Source organism: Ascaphus truei, chromosome 18 (genome assembly GCF_040206685.1).
Source record: "Ascaphus truei isolate aAscTru1 chromosome 18, aAscTru1.hap1, whole genome shotgun sequence".
Taxonomy (NCBI): Eukaryota; Metazoa; Chordata; class Amphibia; order Anura; family Ascaphidae; genus Ascaphus; species Ascaphus truei.
The window spans coordinates 27,780,266-27,796,927 of record NC_134500.1 but is presented as its reverse complement, the minus strand read 5'-3'; the positions used below and the strand labels follow the sequence as shown (position 1 = coordinate 27,796,927).

At 55.3% G+C, this 16,662-nt stretch overlaps 1 protein-coding gene across 1 annotated transcript in view; it reads right to left on the bottom strand.

The window, feature by feature from the left end:
* Positions 1-7,813: 7,813 nt before the first annotated feature.
* Positions 7,814-16,662, bottom strand: part of ARID3B (AT-rich interaction domain 3B) — a 46,725-nt gene continuing 37,876 nt past the window's right edge. Inside the window, 2 exon segments of the mRNA XM_075575958.1 lie at positions 7,814-11,507; positions 11,789-11,872. Of these exon segments, the coding sequence (XP_075432073.1) occupies positions 11,350-11,507; positions 11,789-11,872 (242 nt within the window). The 3' untranslated portion in view covers positions 7,814-11,349.

Here is a 16,662-nt window from a genome sequence, read left to right as displayed (position 1 = left end):
GAGCATCAATTAATAGCTGCAAGGGAGCAGTATGATATCATAGGCATTACTGAAACATGGTGGGATGAAACTCATGACTGGACAGTTAATTTAGAGGGTTATTCTCTTTTTCGGAAGGATCGAACAAATAGAAGGGGAGGTGGAGTATGTTTATATGTTAAACCGGATCTAAACCCTATTATAAGGGATGATGTCTATGAAGGGAATGATGAAAATGTAGAGACTTTGTGGATAGAAATTAGCAGTGGAGATAAAAGTATAAAGAAAATGTTTGTGGGAATATGCTATAAACCACCAAATATCTGTGAGATTGAGGAAGCTAAAATACATTTGCAAATGGAGAAGGCATCAAAACTGGGTCATGTTTGCATAATGGGGGATTTTAATTATCCAGACATAGACTGGGGCAATGAGATTAGCGTTACAACAAAAGGAAACAGGTTTTTGGGGGTGCTTAAAGACAATTATATGACCCAAATTATTGAGGAACCAACCAGGAGAGGGGCAGTTCTGGATTTGGTCATATCAAACAATGTAGAAGTAATAACAAATATTCAAGTCCTGGAACATGTGGGTAACAGTGATCATAACATGGTCTCATTTGAAATAAATGATCAAAAAACAGATTACTTGGGTTCAACAAAGACTTTAAACTTTAGAAAGGCAGATTTTAATAAACTGAGGTCTAATCTAGTAGTAATACAATGGGATGATGTTTTTGCAGGGAAAAATGTAGAAGATAAATGGGCAGTCTTTAAAGCATTGTTAGAAAAACACACTTATCAGTGTATACCCTTAGGTAATAAGTATAAAAGAAATAAGTCAAAACCGATGTGGCTAAATAAACAGGTAGGAGAGGAAATGGACAAGAAGAGGAAGGCATTTAGATTCTTTAAGTCAGAAGGGACGGAGACATCGTATCAGAATTATAAGGAATGTAACAAAAATTGCAAAAGGGCAATCAAATTAGCAAAAATGGATAATGAAAAAAGGATTGCAATAAAAAGTAAGGTCAACCCTAAAAAGTTCTTTAAGTATCTTAATAATAAAAAAATGAGAAAAGAAAATATAGGACCCTTTCAGTGTGAGATGGGTTGGCAGATTATTGGAGATAAGGAAAAAGCTGAGGTATTAAACAACTTCTTTGCCTCTGTGTTTACCAGGGAAGAATCAAGTTCAATAGTAGTGCCGCAGGAGGAAGCCACAACCTCCATATTTATGAACAATTGGTTAACTGAGGAAGAAGTTCATAAGCGACTTGAAAAAATTAAAGTAAATAAGGCACCTGGCCCCGATGGCATACATCCAAGAGTTCTCAAGGAGTTAAGCTCAGTAATAGCCAAACCATTATATTTAATATTCAAGGACTCCATTTCCACAGGCTCAGTACCACGAGATTGGCGTAAAGCAGATGTGGTGCCTATATTTAAAAAGGGCGCTAGATCACAACCGGGAAATTACAGACCTGTAAGCCTGACTTCAATAGTAGGGAAACTACTTGAAGGTTTAATACGGGATAATATTCAGGAATACCTAATGGAAAACAAAATTATTAGTATTAGTCAGCATGGATTTATGAAGGATAGATCTTGCCAAACTAACCTTATTTGTTTCTTTGAGGAGGTAAGTAGGAATTTAGACCAGGGTAATGCAGTTGATGTGGTCTATTTAGATTTTGCAAAGGCTTTTGATACGGTTTCACACAAGAGGTTGGTGTACAAAATAAAGAAAATTGGACTCAGTAAAAATATATGCACCTGGATTGAAAACTGGTTAAAGGACAGACAACAGAGGGTTGTCATAAATGGAACTTTTTCAGGTTGGGCTAAAGTCGTGAGTGGAGTACCTCAGGGATCGGTACTGGGACCCCTGCTTTTTAACTTGTTTATTAATGACCTTGAGGTTGGGATCGAGAGCAAAGTCTCCATCTTTGCTGATGATACTAAATTGTGTAAGGTAATAGAATCAGAGCAGGATGTAATTTCTCTTCAGAAGGACTTGGAGAGACTGGAAACGCGGGCAGGTAAATGGCAGATGAGGTTTAATACAGATAAATGTAAGGTTATGCATTTGGGATGCAAGAATAAAAAGGGGACTTACAAATTAAATGGAGATATATTGGGGGAATCCTTGATGGAGAAGGATTTAGGAGTGCTTGTAGACAGCAGGCTTAGCAATAGTGCCCAATGTCATGCAGTAGCTGCAAAGGCAAACAAGATCTTATCTTGCATCAAACGGGCAATGGATGGAAGGGAAGTAAACATAATTATGCCCCTTTACAAAGCATTAGTAAGACCACACCTTGAATATGGAGTACAATTTTGGGCACCAATCCTAAGAAAAGACATTATGGAACTAGAGAGAGTGCAGAGAAGAGCCACCAAATTAATAAAGGGGATGGACAATCTAACTTATGAGGAGAGGCTAGCTAAATTAGATTTATTTACATTAGAACAGAGGCGTCTAAGCGGGGATATGATAACTATATACAAATATATTCGGGGACAATAGAAGGAGCTTTCAAAAGAACTATTCATCCCACCGGCAGTACTAAGGACTCGGGGCCATCCCTTAAGGTTGGAGGAAAGGGAATTTCACCAACAACAAAGGAAAGGGTTCTTTACAGTAAGGGCAGTTACAATGTGGGATTCATTACCCATGGAGACTGTGATGGCAGATACAATAGATTTGTTCAAAAAAATGTTGGACATCTTTTTAGATGGGAAAGGTATACAGGGATATACCAAATAAGTATACATGGGAAGAATGTTGATCCAGGGATTAATACGATGGCCAATTTTTGGAGTCAGGAAGGAATCAATTTTCCCCCTTAATGGGTTTTTTTGTTTGCCTTCCTCTGGATCAATAAGTAAGTATAGATATAGGATAAAGTATCTGTTGTCTAAATTTAGCATAGGTTGAACTTGATGGACGTACGTCTTTTTTCAACCTCATCTACTATGTAACAACTATGTAACTATGTATCTGATCTCAGAAGCGCTATTAGAGAGGGTTGGGGTTCCTTACAATGCATCGGATCTCAGACGCGTTATTAGAGAGGGTTGGGGTTCGTTACAATGCATCGGATCGCAGACGCGCTATTACAGAGGGTTGGGGTTCCTTACAATGCATCGGATCTCAGACGCGTTATTACAGAGGGTTGGGGTTCCTTACAATGCATCGGATCTCAGACGCGTTATTAGAGAGGGTTGGGGTTCCTTACAATGCATCGGATCTCAGACGCGTTATTACAGAGGGTTGGGGTTCCTTACAATGCATCTGATCTCAGACACACTATTAGAGACGGTTGGGTTCTTTTAATGTAGGGGTGTCTGTAGGTTGTCAGCCCTCCCCCGTCGGATCTGCAGAGTGGCAGCGGGACGATGCTTGCCGTTCCACCGCATCCCGTGGAGTGAGGCAGACGTAGCTCTGGAATGCGCGTCTGGAGCTCAGGGAGTCCTTCTGCAGCTGCTTCCTCACCCTCAGGCTGCGGTCCCAGTGACTGCCACAGCGCACACCTCAGCGTGCGCTGTGCGCACAAGCACCGCCCCCCAGTCGCTCGGGGCCGAGTACGTGCGTCGGCGCACATTCAGCAGCCGCGCTGTACTGCAAGATTCCACACACTCACAAAAATTGTGTGTGGAACTTGCGACGGAGCCGTGGCCACGCCCCCGTCGGCGCTTCAGCCAATGAGGGCAAACCAGCCGCGTGAGGTCATGGCCACGCCCCCGCAACCCCCCTGCCACGCCCCCTCCTGTCGCACTCTCTCCCTCCCAGGACCGCGTGTGCAGCGCTGTGCACGCGCCGCCCCCCCTGCTGGGTGCGCGTGCACTGGGACCGCAGCCTCCTTGCGCTACACAATGCTGCGTCTGGTCATCCCCTTAACACCGCATGACATCACGGAGCGTCCAGTTGGCATGGCAACGCGGTGTCATTTAACACCACGCGGCCATTTTGAATGCAGTTGGAGGAGAATGAATGTAGTCAGCTGAGGAGGAAAATGTCGGTAGACACTGCATAGCGCCGCCACAGCACCCGCCGAAGCACCTCGCCAGCAGGTAAAGTGCAGTTGCCCCGGGCAACCGTATTTGTCGAGCCCTTTATATATTTATGTCAAGCTCACCCCTCCCAACTTCCGCAAGTAAGGAAGGTTCTCTCGTGATGCTGTATGGATGGACTCACTGCGGTCATTCACCCCCCACCAGGGGTAAAAGAGACGTTTTCAACAGGTTAGTGTTAGGACCTGCAAAGTTTGGCTTGCAGGCTTATTTATAACACTTTGGCCTAAGGGTTTAACTAAATGACCCTTATTTATGAGAATATTATTATTGAAGTATTTAACTATATACTAATTACTATATATTTTGTCAAAATGGATGCAGCATTGGGCTTGTCTGTCTTTTGGTGTATACATGTGGCTGCGCTGAGTAGCCCTCCTTTTGATTATATATGTGGTGGGTTTTGGGGTTAGAACTTGCTGGGGTTGTGCGTTTGTTAATTCCATTTATCTGGTATCAGTTGTTTGGAGGTTAGCGGCCTCTCCTCCCGGGGTTTAAGCTCACCCCACCCTACTTTTTAAAGCAAGGAAGGTTATTTCATGATGCTGTATGGATGGACTCACTGTAGTCACTCTTCCTCCACAGAGGTAAAAGAGATTTTTCCACAGGTTAGTGTTGGGACCTGCAAAGTTTGGTTATGCCTTGCAGGCTGCAAGGCTTAGGGCTGGGACCCGCTGCGCCCGGCGGCGCGGGCAGCCGCGTGAGCGTTCCCCACCAGCAGGGGAATCCTCCCGAGCCAGTCCCAGTCCCCCCTCGCTGCTGGCTCACTACGCGCTGTGACGCGTCAGCCGCCAGAGGATGCAAGAAAATTGTGATCCCGAGCGGCGACGCGTCACGTGGTGCGCTGATGAGCCAATCAGCGGCGGGAGCGGGAGCTGTCAGGAAGCAAGAGAGAGAGTGTGTGTGTGTGTGTGTGTGTGTGTGTTACCTTCCAGCAGCAGCTCCCTCCTGCAGCCCGAGCCCGTGGAGGGAGGGGGAGGAGCGGGTCCCTCCGCTCAAGCCACGCCCGTCCAGCTCCCTACAGACCGCATATCACGGTCTGTGCCTGTCAGCGCCCCGCCTGTCTGCAGTGCGGGCGCGCTGACGGAGGGAGCGGGGCCTTAGCCTTATTTGTAACACTTTGGCCAAAGGGTTTAACCAAATGAACCTTGTTTATGAGAATATTATTATTGAAGTATTTAACTATATACTAATTACTATATATTTTGTCATATTGGATGTAGCATTGGGCCTTTCTGTCTTGTGTTAAAGACACAGATAGAATGACGATAGTCACAAAATACACAACTGCGAGCAAATGTATTAAAGACTGTACTAATAAACATTGGAGGGTTCTGCAGATTGCTGAGACATTAAATCATGTGTGTAAATATCCTCCCAGATTTGCATATCAAAGAGGGATGAACCCAAGACTGCGTCCATACAACCTTCACCAGTGCGGCGGCGTGCGCGTCTGTGATGTCACCCACGTGAAGCAGGTGCGTTTTTTGGACATGGTATATGCGCCCTGGGGGCGTCTGTGACATCACAGAGCTGGTTTGCCCCTATTGGGCAAACCACTCACGTGACCTTCCCGTCACGCCGAGAAATCAGTTTAAACCGATTCCCCGTGCAACGTGCGCCCCCCGTCCTGCTGTCACCCGCGAAGTCAATGGGCGCGATCAATGCCTTAAGGCAATGTGATCACGCCGCACGCGGACACCTCTGCGCGGTCTACAGCAGCATGGGCGATGCCTAAGAGACAAGCTTATCCATGCAGACAGAAAGGAGTACTGTACTCCACTACTCCACATACTGGAGTATTCAGAAACCAGGATACTTTAAGTGTTACAACAGTTCTGTTTGCAACAGTCTAAATACAGGAGATTCATTTTTTTTCCCACCCAAGTGGCGGCAAAAGGTATCACATTAAAAACAGAATTACATGTGTAACAACACGTGGTGTATATGATAAAGTGTCCTTGTGGCTTATGCTACATAGGCAAAACAAATCGGAGGCTGAACACACGCTTCATAGAGAATAAGAGCAAATTAACCCCATAGCAGAAGAGAACGCTTTAATAAAACATTGCACTGACTTTCATCTCTAAAACGTATGGGTATAGAACAAGTACAAAAACCCGTACCGGGGGCAGACGATGATGCCACGTTATTACGAGAGGCATATTGGATATTTACTCTTGGTACTGTACTCCCCAAGGGACTTAATGACAACTTATCCATTTGGGTGTTTTCTTATACTCATTAGACTTGGACAATTTATTCACAGATCTCTTTTTGCTGCGGTTGCAGATACCTTACTTACATAAAAGGTTGGTATAACTCTGAGGTTAGTACAATTTTGACATTGGATTTTGGACAATATTAGATATTTCTCAAACTCATTATTTGAATAGGAGTATAAGAGACTATATTCCATTTTGTTTTTGTTTTGGTTTCTTTTATTGGGATATCAGGCACTGGACACATTTTTTGTATCACAAGGAATGTTGATATACCCAGCTGGTGACATCTTGCTATCTGTCCCCGGGGTGAATACATGTGGCTGCAGATGATTATGGAGTATGACACCACTGCTGGATGCTGAGATATCAGTACCAAAGGCGTGCTTGCGAAGAGGAGCACTGTCAGTTTGCGTAGCAACAGATTACAAACAAATGGAGGAACGCGTTGACGTCACATGCCCAGCACCGACGCAGATATGCGATGACGTGTTTGGGTGGCGTGTGACATCGCAGGAGTTGCAGATCAAGCCAGGACCAATCCGCAGTGAGGAAGGAGCCCTGGATGACATCACCTGCGGACCAGGAGAGCGCGAAGGAACCCCAGCCCTCTAATAGCGCGTCTGAGATCAGATGCATTGTAACGAACCCCAACCCTCTCTAATAGCGCGTCTGAGATCAGATGCATTGTAAGGAACCCCAACCCTCTCTAATATCGTGGCTGGGATCAGATGCATTGTAAGGAACCCCAACCCTCTCTAATAGCGCGTTTAAGATCAGATGCATTGTAAGGAACCCCAACCCTATCTAATAGCGCGTTTAAGATCAGATGCATTGTAAATTCTTCTGTATTTGGTACAATATTCAAATGATCTGAAAACTGCAACTTTAGGGTTTCACCCAATTAGAACGTAAAGGTTTAACTTGATGACCTTATTTTTTTTCCAACCTCTTCTATGCTCGTTATAATAAAAGCCCAACCCTATATAATACAGAACCTCTCAGGCTGAGCAGAGGTATACAGGTGAGACAGGTATACAAGTGAGACAGACACCTGGTTGAGTGATGTTGGTCGATATAAAACCGGGAGAAGACATATCAAGACTCGGAGATACTGAAAACACAAAAACCGGATTTTTTTTTTTTTTTTTACCTCTTTTAATAGTGACTTTACTGCAAAAATCATTACAAATTTTACTGAAGTCTTTGTACCAGCGGAAACGGCTCCCCTCTTATTCCTAAAACTTCCCCCCCCTCCGCCCTCCCCCCCAGTGCGAGCCTGGAACTCAGACTTTGCTTCTAAGGCTGAAAATAGTGATTAAAACACGTACCACCCCTCCCCCCTCCCCCCTCCCGAGGTTCTTTGGTTCAACAATTTTAAAAAATTCAACACGCAGAGAAAAAAAAAATTAAAATAAGAAATACACAAGACCACACAAATATTACAAACAGAAATTATCCTTTTTTTTCCCCAAACCAGATACTTCTCACTTTGCACACGCCTCTGGCACAAAAAAAAAAAAAAAGCAGAAATAGGCAAAACTATTTAATAACAGATTAAGAACTTTGTGAGGTAATTTGGAGCCCGCGAAACGGGCCCCAAAAAAAGGAAGAAAAATATGAAATAAAAAACGGAAGGGTATTTTGCTCAGGGTTTAACCATTTCAGGGGGTTGCGATACCTAGAACGTTCTAAACCCACTTCCTTTCTGCTCATTCGCCATTACATTGGAGACGGCCCATGCCGGATTCACACCCCTCGCCACTGCGTCTCCCATGACGGAGCGTGCGATTTGTGAGGTATATCCACAATGCACCGGCTTCTTAAAATCTACTTTCACAAATATGAAAATATATACATTTATTGCCCTTTTCACCCCCCCCCCCCCCAGACAGACCAGATCCTCAGTGGGGGTTGCATGGCAATGTTATTAGTCAATCCTAGACAAAGATGGCGGGATGTATTCACGGATAGAAACGTTCTCCTGTCAAGGGGGTTGGTGAAAAGTAACTTTTTTGAGGAACTGGTGCTTCAAGTGTGCCATTAACACAAAAACAACAAAAATGAGAAATTCATGAGAATATTGACCTCAGAAGCAGAATTTGCTTTAATTTCAATACACATTTTGCACAACATTCAAACTCTTTATACACGCCAACCCAGAAGAACCAAGACTTGTCCGAAGTAATCGTCACCAAGTATATTGCTGCTACTGCCCACTGCCATTGGGAATTCTAGAATTCACAGCAGAGGGTGAAAGTTTGGATCGGTTCTGGAGAACACGAGATGTTCTAGATTCTTTTGTTACTAAAGCACCACGAAAAGTTACCGGCCGGTGCTATGCTACAAGGCCGCAGAACACAGCGCCTTCAAAAGATGGCCCACGCTACACTGCTAAAAATCACGCAAAGAAGTTGTGGTCTCGAAAAAGGTTCTCAGTGAATATTCCACATATGCTCAATAAAAGAACAGGAACGCAGAGGAGAGACGGAGACCAACAGTCTAGTGTGGGAGGTGAAGCGGAGGAGAGGTGTCGGAAGGTCCACATTTATCGACGTTTGGTGTGAAGTCTCCTGGGCATCTCCACGTGTGATCGTGTACGAGAAGGGGGGTCCTGCATAGAACACCCACAGATCAGCATCTGTGTGTTAACTCAGGGGTGGCCAACTCCAGTTCTCAAGGGCCACCAACAGCGATATCCCTGCTTCAGCACAGGTGGCTCAACCAGCTGTGCTGAAGCAGGGATATCCTTAAATCCTGACCTATCGTGGCCCTTGAGGGCCAGAGTTGGCCACCCCTGTGTTAAGGGGTAAAGACTAGTAAGCCCAAAATAGACCTCAAGGTCTTCCACCCGTACTACCCTGGAGTGGCATCTCTGCCATCTTTTTTACGCCCCCCTGCGCACCCACCTCTCCGGCTCACACCCCCCCCCCCACCCTGTCAAACCGCCATGTTAAAATGTCTATTGAGGTTTAATAAAAACACAAAATCATATAAAAAGTCCACAAATAAAATGATTGAGGGTTGAGGATTGCGTTGCGTCACGCGGGCAACGGGATTGTCATAAAAGATGGCGGTCCGGGGACCTCCGCAACAAACATTGTGGGATCCCTCAGCCTACACACATACAGTGTATAATTATTGAACTATAGCACATATACCACGGTGCGTATATACGTATACAGCGCCTCCTTTTGGAAATCTAGCAAATATATTTTTGTTATACTTAAAAAAAAAAACTAAATTTTTTTTTTTTTTTTTTTAACGTTTTCACGGTTCTTTTTTTTAAAATTGCATCTGTTAAATCCGTTCGGTTTACGAACTTGCGCCAGTTCACAGAGCTCTGGGTCCGGGAGACCCCAGCGGGGACAGGACTGATAGCCACCCGTAAAAAGTCCCCCCCTCCCCTCCCCCCCCCCCCCAAAGTTAAATAAAAAAGGTAATTATAAATAGAACTGCGATATAGGAAATGAATTTCCTGAGTGTCGGGACACGCCGAAGCGTGGCTGCACGTGGCCGCAGGGCGCCGCTTCCCCGCGGTATTAAGCCGTTTTAATCCCACGGACAATTGATGGTATTTGTTCTGTGGGAGAATCGGATCTTTTGCGAGCGGCAGGACCGAACTTTTTGCTTTAAACGTTCATGTTTTAACGGTGCAGCCTCACTTCTCAACGCCAATCGGGACGGGATCTGAACGATAGCACTCGGGTATGCAACACCTTCCGTGCAGTGTTCAGTGGATGTCATGTAAAGAAAGGGCTTGGTCTACCACGGGGACATAAAATGGCCGCCGGCGTCAGGATCGGTCTGACAGCCAATAGAAAGCCATGACATCACCGGGTGATGACACCGCGGATTTCTGTAGGTGACCGTGGGCGGCCATGATTGAATTTACTGTAGTTTATTTGGGGGGGGAGGAACATACGTCTAATTTACTGGGAACTGGATATTCCCAGAGGTTACGTGACCCTTAAAAAGCCGAGGGCCCTCCGAATTAGGCAAAATTGAAAAACGCCAGGAGTCACGTCGGTTGCAAAGCTGCGGTGATCGGGGCAAATGACGGTATCAATTTCACCAAAACGGTTAAAAAAAAGAATAATAATAAAAAACAAACGGAAGGTGAAACAAAGTGAGACTGCACCTCAAAAAGGGTCCAACGTTACCGCACAGGTCCCAGAGAGGGGAACACCGCCCTCATCACGCCCTCCACGTGGTACAGGAGAGAACGAAAAACCACGGGCAGTCTAACCCAGAGGTGGCCAACGTCAGTCCTAAGGGCCACCAACCGGCCAGGTACTCAGGATATCTCTGCTTCAGCACCGGTGGCTCAAACAAAGACTGACCCACTGATAGGGCTATCCCTGCTTCAGCATGGGTGGCTCAAATACGTGGCCTGATAGTGGCCCTTGAGGATTGGAGTTGGCCACTCCTGGGCTAGCAGTTTCCCCTACAGAACGCTATTGTCCTAAGCACTTCCCGGGATGGTGTCCACGCCCCTGCAAGATCGACCCACGTAACCGGGTCACCAGACACGCAGACTGGCAATGTTTGGGGTACTGGGCATGTGTCCCTCACTCCCACACACCAAGGGTCTCTGCCACCAATAGGGGGTCCCTGATGAAGAGCAGAGTCCCTATTGCCCCTCTGCTCTCTCCCCCTCCCCCCAGTGATAGACAGGAGTGCCAACCCCCCTCCCCCTTACCCACCCCAAAAGAAGCCTGCCAGGCCCCTGCAGACGAGGCGGCCATGTTGGTAATCCCAGTGCTTGCCAACAAGTGTCCCCGACACGCCAAAGAGAAGCCGAGAGCCGGTGCCGACGGCGAGGGAATGCCCTGGGGCCCAGATATCCCCACCCCCCGCCCACCGGTAAAGTTGTGTAATGCCATCCTGAATCATGAGGTAAGTAGGTTGTGTGACCTTTCCTTCAAGGTGAGGTATGTTGTGTTGATGTCTTCCTGCAAGCTGAGGTAGATACGGTTGTGTAACTTTCCTTGCGGAGTAGGTAAGTAGTATAGCGCTTGTGCTCCCCCCGCGTCTCTCCCCCCCCCCCCCCCCGGGGAGGAGCGGGCTCAGAGGGACCAGCTGGTAGAGGGTTCAGCTCCCGGGGTGTCCCTGGAAGACGTGGGGCTCTGGGAAGCCTGGGAGGTCCTGCTGCTGCTGCCGCTGCCCACGCTCTGCCCCGTGTAACCTGCGATTAAGGGCACTGGCTTCTGAGCGTACAGGATACCTGCAAAGGAAGGAAGGGGGGTGGGGGGGGGGAGAAGTGGGGGGAGGGAGAGATGGGGGGGAGGGAGAGAGATGGGGGGGGGGGGGGAGAAGTGGGGGGAGGGAGAGAGATGGGGGGGAGGGAGAGGAAATAACTGAGTATTGCAATCTTGGAAGATTAATATCAGACCAGCAATGTGTATACCGAGAGTTGCCCCTAGGAGGGACTGAGCCCTTAACCCTGTCACTGCCATAAGTACCCTGTGGGACACAGGCAGCACCTGTATGGGGCCCAGATCTCACCTGTGTACATTGTGCCGTTAATTTCTATGGACATGTTGATGCTGCCGGTTCCCAGACCCAGCGAGCCCTCCTGCCGGTCCTGTGCTACTGGGGGGAGAAAGATTACAGTGTGAGAGGGAGCGGAGGGTGGGGGGGCGAGAGAGAGGGAGCGGAGGACGAGAGAGAGGGAGCGGAGGGTGGGGGGGCGAGAGAGAGGGAGCGGAGGACGAGAGAGAGGGAGCGGAGGGGGGGCGCAAGAGAGGGAGCGGAGGGGGGGGCGCAAGAGAGGGAGCGGAGGGGGGGGGCGAGAGAGAGGGAGCGGAGGGGGGGCGCAAGAGAGGGAGCGGAGGGGGGGGCGCAAGAGAGGGAGCGGAGGGGGGGGCGCAAGAGAGGGAGCGGAGGGGGGGGGCGAGAGAGAGGGAGCGGAGGACGAGAGAGAGGGAGCGGACGGGGGGCTGCGCGAGAGGGAGCGGAGGGGGGGGCTGCGCGAGAGGGAGCGGAGGGGGGGCGCGCGAAAGAGGGAGCGGGGGCACGCGAGAGAGGGAGCGGGGGCGTGAGAGAGGGAGCGGAGGGGGGGGGCGCGAGAGAGGGAGCGGGGGCACGCGAGAGAGGGAGCGGGGGCGTGAGAGAGGGAGCGGAGGGGGGGGCGCGAGAGAGGGAGCGGGGGCACGCGAGAGAGGGAGCGGGGGCGTGAGAGAGGGAGCGGAGGGGGGGGCGCGAGAGAGGGAGCGGAGGGGGGCACGAGAGAGGGAGCAGAGGCGCGAGAGAGGGAGCGGAGGGGGGGCGGCGCTAGTGAGGGAGCGGAGGGGGGGCGGTGCGAGAGAGGGAGCAGAGGGGGGGGCGAGAGAGAGAGGGAGCAGAGGGGGGGCGAGAGAGAGAGGGAGCGGAGGGGGGCGAGAGAGAGGGGGAGCGGAGGGGCGCGAGAGAGAGGGAGCGGAGGGGGGGGGGGCGCGAGAGAGGGAGCGGAGGGGGGGGGGGGGCGCGAGAGAGGGAGCGGAGGGGGGGGGAGCGAGAGAGGGAGCGGAGGGGCGAGAGAGGGAGCGCGAGAGAGGGAGCTGAGGGTGGGCGCGAGAGAGGGAGCGGAGGGGGGGCGCGAGAGAGGGAGCGGAGGGGGGGCGCGAGAGAGGGAACGGAGGGGGGGGGGCGCGAGAGAGGGAGCGGAGGGGCGAGAGAGGGAGCGGAGGGAGCGAGAGAGGGAGCGAAGGGGGGGGCGCGAGAGACAGAGGGAGCGGAGGGGGGGGCGCGAGAGACAGAGGGAGCGGAAGGGGGCGGCGCGAGAGAGAGGGAGCGGAGGGGGGCGCGAGAGAGAGGGAGCGGAGGGGGGCGAGAGAGAGGGAGCGAAGGGGGGGGCGAGAGAGAGGGGGAGCGGAGGGGCGCGAGAGAGGGAGCGAAGGGGGGGGAGCGAGAGAGGGAGCGGAGGGGGGGAGCGGAGGCGCGAGAGAGGGAGCGGAGGGGGGGCGCGAGAGAGGGAGCAGAGGGGGGGCGCGAGAGAGGGAGCAGAGGGGGGGCGCGAGAGAGGGAGCGGAGGGGGGGCGCGAGAGAGGGAGCGAAGGGGGGGGCGCGAGAGAGGGAGCGGAGGGGGGGCGCGAGAGAGGGAGCGGAGGGGGGGGCGCGAGAGAGGGAGCGGAGGGGGGGGCGCGAGAGAGGGAGCGGAAGGGGGGGCGCGAGAGGGAGCGGAGGGGGGGCGCGAGAGAGGGAGCGGAGGGTGGGGCGCGAGAGAGGGAGCGGAGGGTGGGGCGCGAGAGAGGGAGCGGAGGGGCGAGAGAGGGAGCGGAGGGGGGGGGCGAGAGAGGGAGCGGAGGGGGGGGGCGAGAGAGGGAGCGGAGGGAGCGAAGGGGGGGGCGCGAGAGACAGAGGGAGCGGAGGGGGGGCGCGAGAGACAGAGGGAGCGGCGCGAGAGAGAGGGAGCAGAGGGGGGGGCGCGAGAGGGAGTGGAGGGGGGGCGCGAGAGAGGGAGCGGAGGGGGGGCGCGAGAGAGAGAGGGAGCGGAGGGGGGCGAGAGAGGGAGCGGAGGGGGGGCGAGAGAGAGGGGGAACGGAGGGGGGGTGGCGAGAGAGGGAGCGGAGGGGGGGAGAGAGGCAGCGGAGGGAGGGAGGGGGGGCGCGAGAGAGGGAGCGGAGGGAGGGAGGGGGGGCTTGAGAGAGGGAGCGGAGGGAGGGGGGGGCGAGAGAGAGGGAGCGGAGGACGAGAGAGGGGGAGCGGAGGGGGGCGCAAGAGAGGGAGCGGAGGGGGGGGCGCAAGAGAGGGAGCGGAGGGGGGGGCGAGAGAGAGGGAGCGGAGGACGAGAGAGAGGGAGCGGACGGGGGCTGCGCGAGAGGGAGCGGAGGGGGGGCTGCGCGAGAGGGAGCGGAGGGGGGGCTGCGCGAGAGGGAGCGGAGGGGGGGCGCGCGAAGAGGGAGCGGGGGCACGCGAGAGAGGGAGCGGGGGCGTGAGAGAGGGAGCGGAGGGGGGGGCGCGAGAGAGGGAGCGGGGGCACGCGAGAGAGGGAGCGGGGGCGTGAGAGAGGGAGCGGAGGGGGGGGCGCGAGAGAGGGAGCGGAGGGGGGCACGAGAGAGGGAGCAGAGGCGCGAGAGAGGGAGCGGAGGGGGGGGCGGCGCTAGTGAGGGAGCGGAGGGGGGGCGGTGCGAGAGAGGGAGCAGAGGGGGGGGCGAGAGAGAGAGGGGAGCAGAGGGGGGGGCGAGAGAGAGAGGGAGCGGAGGGGGGCGAGAGAGAGGGGGAGCGGAGGGGCGCGAGAGAGAGGGAGCGGAGGGGGGGGGGCGCGAGAGAGGGAGCGGAGGGGGGGGGAGCGAGAGAGGGAGCGGAGGGGCGAGAGAGGGAGCGCGAGAGAGGGAGCTGAGGGTGGGCGCGAGAGAGGGAGCGGGGGGGGGCGCGAGAGAGGGAGCGGAGGGGGGGCGCGAAGAGAGGGAACGGAGGGGGGGGGCGCGAGAGAGGGAGCGGAGGGGCGAGAGAGGGAGCGGAGGGAGCGAGAGAGGGAGCGAAGGGGGGGGCGCGAGAGACAGAGGAGCGGAGGGGGGGGCGCAAGAGACAGAGGGAGCGGAGGGGGCGGCGCGAGAGAGAGGGAGCGGAGGGGGCGCGAGAGAGAGGGAGCGGAGGGGGGCGAGAGAGAGGGAGCGAAGGGGGGGGCGAGAGAGAGGGGGAGCGGAGGGGCGCGAGAGAGGGAGCGAAGGGGGGGGAGCGAGAGAGGGAGCGGAGGAGCGGAGGCGCGAGAGAGGGAGCGGAGGGGGGCGCGAGAGAGGGAGCAGAGGGGGGGCGCGAGAGAGGGAGCAGAGGGGGGGCGCGAGAGAGGGAGCGGAGGGGGGGCGCGAGAGAGGGAGCGAAGGGGGGGCGCGAGAGGAGCGGAGGGAGGGGGGCGCGAGAGAGGGAGCGGAGGGGGGGGCGCGAGAGAGGGAGCGGAGGGCGCGAGAGAGGGAGCGGAAGGGGGGGCGCGAGAGGGAGCGGAGGGGGGGCGCGGAGGGTGGGGCGCGAGAGAGGGAGCGGAGGGTGGGGCGCGAGAGAGGGAGCGGAGGGGCGAGAGAGGGAGCGGAGGGGGGGGGCGAGAGAGGGAGCGGAGGGGGGGGGCGAGAGAGGGAGCGGAGGGAGCGAAGGGGGGGGCGCGAGAGACAGAGGGAGCGGAGGGGGGGGCGCGAGAGACAGAGGGAGCGGCGCGAGAGAGAGGGAGCAGAGGGGGGGGCGCGAGAGGGAGCGAGGGGGGGGCGCGAGAGGGAGTGGAGGGGGGGCGCGAGAGAGGAGCGGAGGCGCAAGAGAGAGAGGGAGCGGAGGGGGGCGAGAGAGGGGAGCGGAGGGGGGGCGAGAGAGAGGGGGAACGGAGGGGGGGTGGCGAGAGAGGGAGCGGAGGGGGGGAGAGAGGCAGCGGAGGGAGGGAGGGGGGGCGCGAGAGAGGGAGCGGAGGGAGGGAGGGGGGGCTTGAGAGAGGGAGCGGAGGGAGGGGGGGGCACGAGAGAGGGAGCGGAGGGAGGGGGGGCGCGAGAGAGGGAGGGGGGGCGCGAGAGAGGGAGGGGGGGGCGCGAGAGAGGGAGGGGGGGCGCGAGAGAGGGAGTGGAGGGCGTGAGAGAGGGAGCGGAGGCGCGAGAGAGGGGGGTCGCGAGAGAGGGAGCGGAGGGGGCGAGAGAGAGAGGGAGCGAAGGGGGCGAGAGAGAGAGGGAGCGAAGGGGGGGGGGGCGCGAGAGACAGAGGGAGTGGAGGGGGGTAGCGCGAGAGACAGAGGGAGCGGAGGGGGGGGAGCGCGAGAGACAGAGGGAGCGGAGGGAGGGGAGTGCGCGAGAGAGGGAGGGAGGGATGGGGGGGCGCGAGAGAGGGGGGGGGGGGGGCGAGAGAGAGGGAGGGGGGGGGCGAGAGAGAGGGAGCGGAGGGGCGCGAGAGAGGGAGGGGAGGGGGGGGGGCGCGAGAGGGAGCGCGAGAGAGGGAGCGGAGGGGGGGGGGCGAGAGGGAGCGGAGGGGGGGGGCGAGAGGGAGCGGAGGGGGGGGCGAGAGGGAGCGGAGGGGGGGGCGAGGGAGAGGGAGCGGAGGGGGCGAGAGAGGGAGGGGAGCGGAGGGAGGGGGGGCGCGAGAGGGAGCGGAGGGGGAGGGCGCGAGAGGGAGGGGGGAGCGCGAGAGAGGGAGCGGAGGGCGCAGAGAGGGGAGCGGAGGGAGGGGGGCGCGAGAGAGGGGGCAGAGGGAGGGGGGGCGCGAGAGAGGGAGCGAGGGCGCGAGAGAGGGAGCGAGGGCGCGAGAGAGGGAGCAGAGGGCGCGAGAGAGGGAGCGGGGGGGCGAGAGAGAGGGAGCGGAGGGGGCGAGAGAGAGGGAGCGGAGGGGGCGAGAGAGAGGGAGCGGAGGGGGGGGGGGGCGAGAGAGGGGGAGCGGGGGGGCGAGAGAGGGGGAGCGGAGGGGGCGAGAGAGAGGGAGCTTAGGGGGGGGGC